The 5,755-nt window shown below is 37.9% G+C and overlaps 1 protein-coding gene across 1 annotated transcript in view; it reads left to right on the forward strand.

Annotated features, from left to right (window-relative positions):
• Positions 1 to 4,675, forward strand: part of GAD1 (glutamate decarboxylase 1) — a 55,524-nt gene extending 50,849 nt beyond the window's left edge. Inside the window, exon 16 of the mRNA XM_069080677.1 lies at positions 2,731 to 4,675. Within this exon, the coding sequence (XP_068936778.1) occupies positions 2,731 to 2,904 (174 nt within the window). The 3' untranslated portion in view covers positions 2,905 to 4,675. The remainder of the gene's footprint in view (positions 1 to 2,730) is intronic.
• Positions 4,676 to 5,755: the final 1,080 nt, after the last annotated feature.

Below are 5,755 nucleotides of genomic sequence, written 5' to 3' on the forward strand. Positions count from 1 at the left end.
CTCTCTCTCTCTCTCTCTCTCTCTCTCTCTCTCTCTCTGTCTCTCTCCACATTCAATCTCTACCGCATAGCCTTCCCCTGATTGCTTTCACAAATTCCAAGACAACAAGGAAGACTAAGTGCCATACCCAGAACAGGACAACTGGGCTTTGCCCAGGACAGAATTAGAAGGCACAAGTGTACTTTCCAAGTTTTAGCAGGGTACAAATAGTAGAATTCAGCAAGAATAATTGGAGTGGAAGCTATCAAATAGTTGCACTCCACCCTGTACTGTCATCCTGCCTCAGTCTCCTGAGCAGTAACTTCATGACGATGTTTGAGTTCTCTGTCTAAACCCCAGTGGGACAGTGCTAATCCTATCCAATATTGGGCATCTTTTATGACATTTATAATAGGTACAAAAATTTCATGTTGCATCTCTGCAAAGACTTCCCAGCTGTTTCTCTATTTCATCCCTCAAAAGCATAGAACATAAGAATCCACTCCCTTCTTGTGTTTATCCAATCCCTGTCTGCACTCTGGAGTTAGGAAATAGGAATTAGTCAACCAATAAATATGTATCATTATTTTATTGGTCGGCTAATTTTACATAGCATTTTAGGGTAGTATCTCATTTGAGCTTCGTCACAACACTGTGAGGTAGGTGCCATTGTTATCCTTATTTTACAGATGAGGAAACTGAGGCTTAGAGAGGATGTTGTGACTTTCTGAGGGCCCTACTAGGAAGAGCCTAAGGCAAGGTTTGAACCTACATCTTCCTAACTTCAAATCCAGTGCTCTATCTACCACACAACACTGCCAACCAATAAGAGCCGTGAGATGCTTTTTTTGGACACTGCCACAGAAGAAAGTTGACAGTGTGGCTTTTGTCAAACTCCAAATGACTACAATTGTACACGGCTAGCTGGAGCGAATTCTGGGTAGTATTTCAGAGCTGTATTTAAATAACTGCTGTTGCCTCTGGTGCATGATCGGGCTCTTTTTCAGCAAACACTGTTAGAATTAACTCGGGTGATATGTTGTCAAGAGGTCCCCTTTTAAACTGAATGTCCCAAAACAGGATCTTTTATCTTATGGTAGAAAATAGAGATATCCATAGAACATGGGCCAGGTACGCTAGCATAGCATAGTCACCTGGCCTATGTTCTATGTGCATCTAAGAAAGTACAATACTTTGTAGTTCTTTTAGAATACTGTCCAAGGATTTGGCACTTATTAATATCTGTTCCAATGTATTCTTTTCACATTTCGAAAAAAAAAATCTGTTTTTTCCATCTGCTTATTGAAGCAAATTCTGACCTCTTAAGAGTTGACATTATTAAAAAATTCATCACCTGGCAGTCAACCTTTTGGCAGTGAGCCCTTTTAGTACTTAGTTTAGCTGGTCCTCAAACAACAGGCATGTATAAACAGCCACTGAGCTCACTCAAAGCCCTTCTAGTTTGGTAAAAACCTACTACAGTTCTTATTTCAATGCATAGCCTTTGAGAGGCTATGGCTACTGTTTGACCAGGTGTGCTAGAGAGCCAGCTTGGGGAACCAACTTATGAAAGCTAACTATTAAATTTTCACTGTGAGCATTTTCACCTTGGAAATTGACAAATACTATACACCAAGGTTTGATATACTGTTCTGTTGATTGTCTAGATTTAAAGTGATGAAGAAAATGTTAATAATGGAGAGTAAACTTAAAAGTGTATTTTTTTAATTAAGAAGGTTGTTAAACATTTACCAGGTTGCCTCCTCTCCTGACACAATGTGGTACCAAAGGAAGACCAGCAGAAATCCTCTGGTATAGTTAGACTATAGGCACATTGTCATAGACATAGACATGTGTATACACAAATATATATATTTGATCCAGACTGTACTTTAATTGATGTAGGAAACCACCATTGTGGAAACTCCAGCTACCAATGAAGATTAACAACTCATTTTTAGTTTATAGTCTTAATTTTCTAAGCTAAATGAGACATTGAAAAGTTAAGGGATTTGTCTGTGGTCACATGTTTTCCTGTGTTTGTCAGTGGCTGAACTTCAAATCTTCTCTAATTCTATCCCTTCTGGCACTCTGCCTCTTCCATAGAACAACAGCTACTATTAAAATAGGAATTTGCAACATTTTCCTTTTCTTTTTATTCTTGCCCATGTTAAAAAAAAATAGCAAAAGTATTTTTAGCTAGGTTGTTCTTTCCAAACTCCCCACCACACCCCAAATATGTTGAATTATTTATGATTATTTATTGTTGTTATTATTAATAACAATAGCTGTTAGCATTTATATAGGGCTTTAAGGTTTTCAAAGCTGTGTTTGTGTATGTGTGTGTGTGTGTGTGTGTGTGTGTGTGTGTGTGTGTGTGTATGCTGACTCATTTGAAAAATATCCTTAAAGGAAGTCAGAGGGAGACACAGACAAGCAGGATAGCTTAGAAACTAACAAGCTGAATTTGTTATGTGATTACTAAAAACAAAAGCTTTACTTATAAAGATGTTCAGTTTTATATATAATCCTCATTTTCTGTTCTTTGAATATGGAAACATTTATGTTTGTTGAATAGCAACATAGGATCATCGATTAACAGCTGGGAGGGACCTCAGACACCAATTTAATTTGAGCCCCTTGCTTGCCTGTCAAGAATAATAAAAACCAAAAATGATTAAAATTTCAAAACAAACAAAAAAGGGATATTTTGGTGGGCCTTATGTATTGTTTTGTGTTCTCTACCACAAGGTGGCGCCGAAGATCAAAGCTCTGATGATGGAGTCTGGTACGACTATGGTTGGATACCAGCCTCAGGGAGACAAAGCCAACTTCTTCCGGATGGTTATCTCAAACCCAGCAGCCACCAAGTCTGATATCGACTTCCTCATTGAGGAAATTGAAAGACTGGGACAGGATCTGTAATAACCATCGGGCAAACCCTTTCTTGCTTTCATGAGGTGTTTTCCAGTTCTGCACCCATTTCTACAGAACACACTTCATGGAAGTTTCCTTTCTAAATGTTGCATTCTCCTATGGCACTCTAGAAACAAATCCCTATAAGTTGCTGAAAACACATAGGCCATTTTATTGAGGGAGAAAAAGTATATTACCGTGACACATATTGCTAAACCTTATTTAAGCCTGTTTATTGTAGTTAGCAGGAAACTAATAGGTCTTAAAAGAAATTGCAGCTGAAAAAATCTTTCCAGTATATATGTACAGTTATATATAACTATATATATATATATGTATAGTGAGTAGGACCTTAGTAATAAGCAGCATGCTTTCCACTTTCATAGAGCCGATTCTTCCTTCAAAAATCACTGAGGAGGGGGTAACGTGCTGCAAACCAGCTTGCCAAATGAAAACAGCAAAGATTTTATAAAACTGTAGTTCTGTACATACAAAGGAAATTACTATTTAGCAGGACTTAATCTTACCCCCAATTATTCTCTCCTGCGTGACGAAAAGCCAGAGCTATAAGGAGCAAGAGAGGCTTTGTCACAGGATGCTAACATTTACAGGGCATTGACAGCACTCTTCATTAACTTTAATTTAATTATTAATTAATTAAAAATTAATTAATTAATTAACTTCATTAAGTAGAAACAAATGAGTTTAGCACCTACTTAAGAAGAATAATTAGTCAAAATAGGAAGCTGTCAGATGACAGCAGCTCCCTCCCCCAGTCCATTCCCTGGTGATGACCTCACCAGTAGCAGCTTCTAGGTGTCCTGGAGTGTCTCCTCCCAAGGAATTCTGTGTCTTGAGACCTAAGTTCTTTCTCCAAAGGAGGTCTTCCTCCCACTCATCCTACCTGTCCCAGTAGAATTTGTCTTACTGCTTGCCCCAGGCACAGGCATCTTGTGGTGCTTTCCCTGAGCTCCAAACTGCTAGTTGTGTCTCTGAGGAAGTCACCATTTGCTGCCCAGTTAGCCACACCCTCTCCATTAGTGTTATCTGAGGGGAAGTAGTAGCACAATCCTTGTTAGCAGGTATATTCTCGATGTATTTTTAGAGATTGCTTTGTGTAGATTGTGTATATTATTGTTAAATGACTTTGTGGGGTGGGGAAAGGAACACACATAATGATTTCAATAACTGTTCAATTGTAGGTACATGAAATATTTGCTTTATTTATATGCAGAGATTTACCATGTTAAGAGTTGTCTTGTATTTTCTTCCATTTGTAATGTATCTTATTTATATATTACTGAAGTAAGTTTGAAATAACGTTTATGGTATTTTAGTGTATTTGTGAGCCAAAGAGAAAAGAGTAAAATTTAGTGAAACTTGCATTTCTATTAGAGTGCCCTTAAAAAATCACTTATGGATCATTTTCCTGTCTAGAAAAGGAATTCTGATATTGTACCTAGAGTTGAGTATATTGAAACCCCTTTACTTCCATAGACTCTGCACTTTTGTTACCCTTACTGTTTGACTGTGTGTCCAGTTTTCTGAATGCTTTTCTAGTGACTCCTGGCTAACAACCAGGCCCTTGTACCTTTGTAGTAGATCAGGACCAAGCTCTGTGACTAGTTTAGCTAAATTCTATGGCAACATTTCTGAAGATCCTTATGGATTCTAGAGGAGTGCTGACCAGGCTCACTGCTATTTTGCAGGAAGAACATTTTAGAGTATACATGAAAAAATGAATAAATAAAAATGTTCTCCTTGGAGAACTTGGACAGAATGGTTTGCCAGTTTCTCGTTTTAATTGAGAGAGATGTTTCCAATTGCAGTCACCTGGGACACCTGTGGATCATTTCAGTTCCCATTAGCTCACTGTGTGGCTAATTACCTGCATTTCACCCTCAATTGCTAAATCTCCATTCAATGTCAAACCAAAGTCCCAGAACCACCCAGGAGCTGCAAAATTTTATTGTGGTCAGTCATTAAAGTTTGTTGATTTCAATGTCTTAGAAAAGTTTTGCCCTCTTATCCCATTTTCCAGTTTGCAGTTTGAGGCTTCCTTTCTTGGTGATTCTATGAAAGAAGCACAAAATGAAACAATTTGTCCTGTCCAGCTTGGGTTGGATGGTTCTAGTTTGCAGAGGTAACTTCCTCCCAGGAAATAATGACATAATTGTGAAGGAGTCCAGAAAAATAATGAATAAGATTTTGCTCAGAAGGGCTTTAAAAAACAGATTTTGAATTTATCCTACTACAAAATTCCAAAGATTTCTGGATATGTGCATGCAGCACCTCTAGATAAGCAATTCTGCCTCAAACATTAGTTTTGTGACTGGATGTCATTTGACCTCTCTAGTTCGTCATCTGTAAAATGAGGGGTTTAGACCTAATGACCTCTAGGGTCTCTTACACTCCTAATTCTGTGACCCCATGAAACATTTGCATATAGTTCACTAAGCAGAGAAATGGAATTTTGTGATACTAAGAAAAATCTAAAGGCAAAGATGAATGTTCAGCTAAAGATATTTTCCCCAAATCTTAGCCAGAATCCATAAATTGTTGTGGTGTGATGGAAGGAACACAGAAGCATAACTTGAGACTCTACCCATTTTGACCCTACCTTTTAACCTCTGTGTGGTCTTTGGCATATTGGAAAGAACTCTAGATTTGAGTGTTGAGGACTTGGGTTCAAATTCTGCTCCTTTCTGAATCTCAATCTCGTAATCTATAAAATAAGAGAATTGGATTGGATGGCCTCTTTGGTCCCTTCTAGCTCAAAATTACTTTGATTCTAGAATTGACATTTGCTGATTTTTAAATGTAATAGCAATTACATGATCAGGCAGTGAAGTGGTACAGT

This window comes from Petaurus breviceps, unplaced genomic scaffold (assembly GCF_028583685.1).
Source record: "Petaurus breviceps papuanus isolate PSGF00001 unplaced genomic scaffold, PetGlider_PUasm1.0 91133, whole genome shotgun sequence".
NCBI lineage: Eukaryota > Metazoa > Chordata > Mammalia > Diprotodontia > Petauridae > Petaurus > Petaurus breviceps.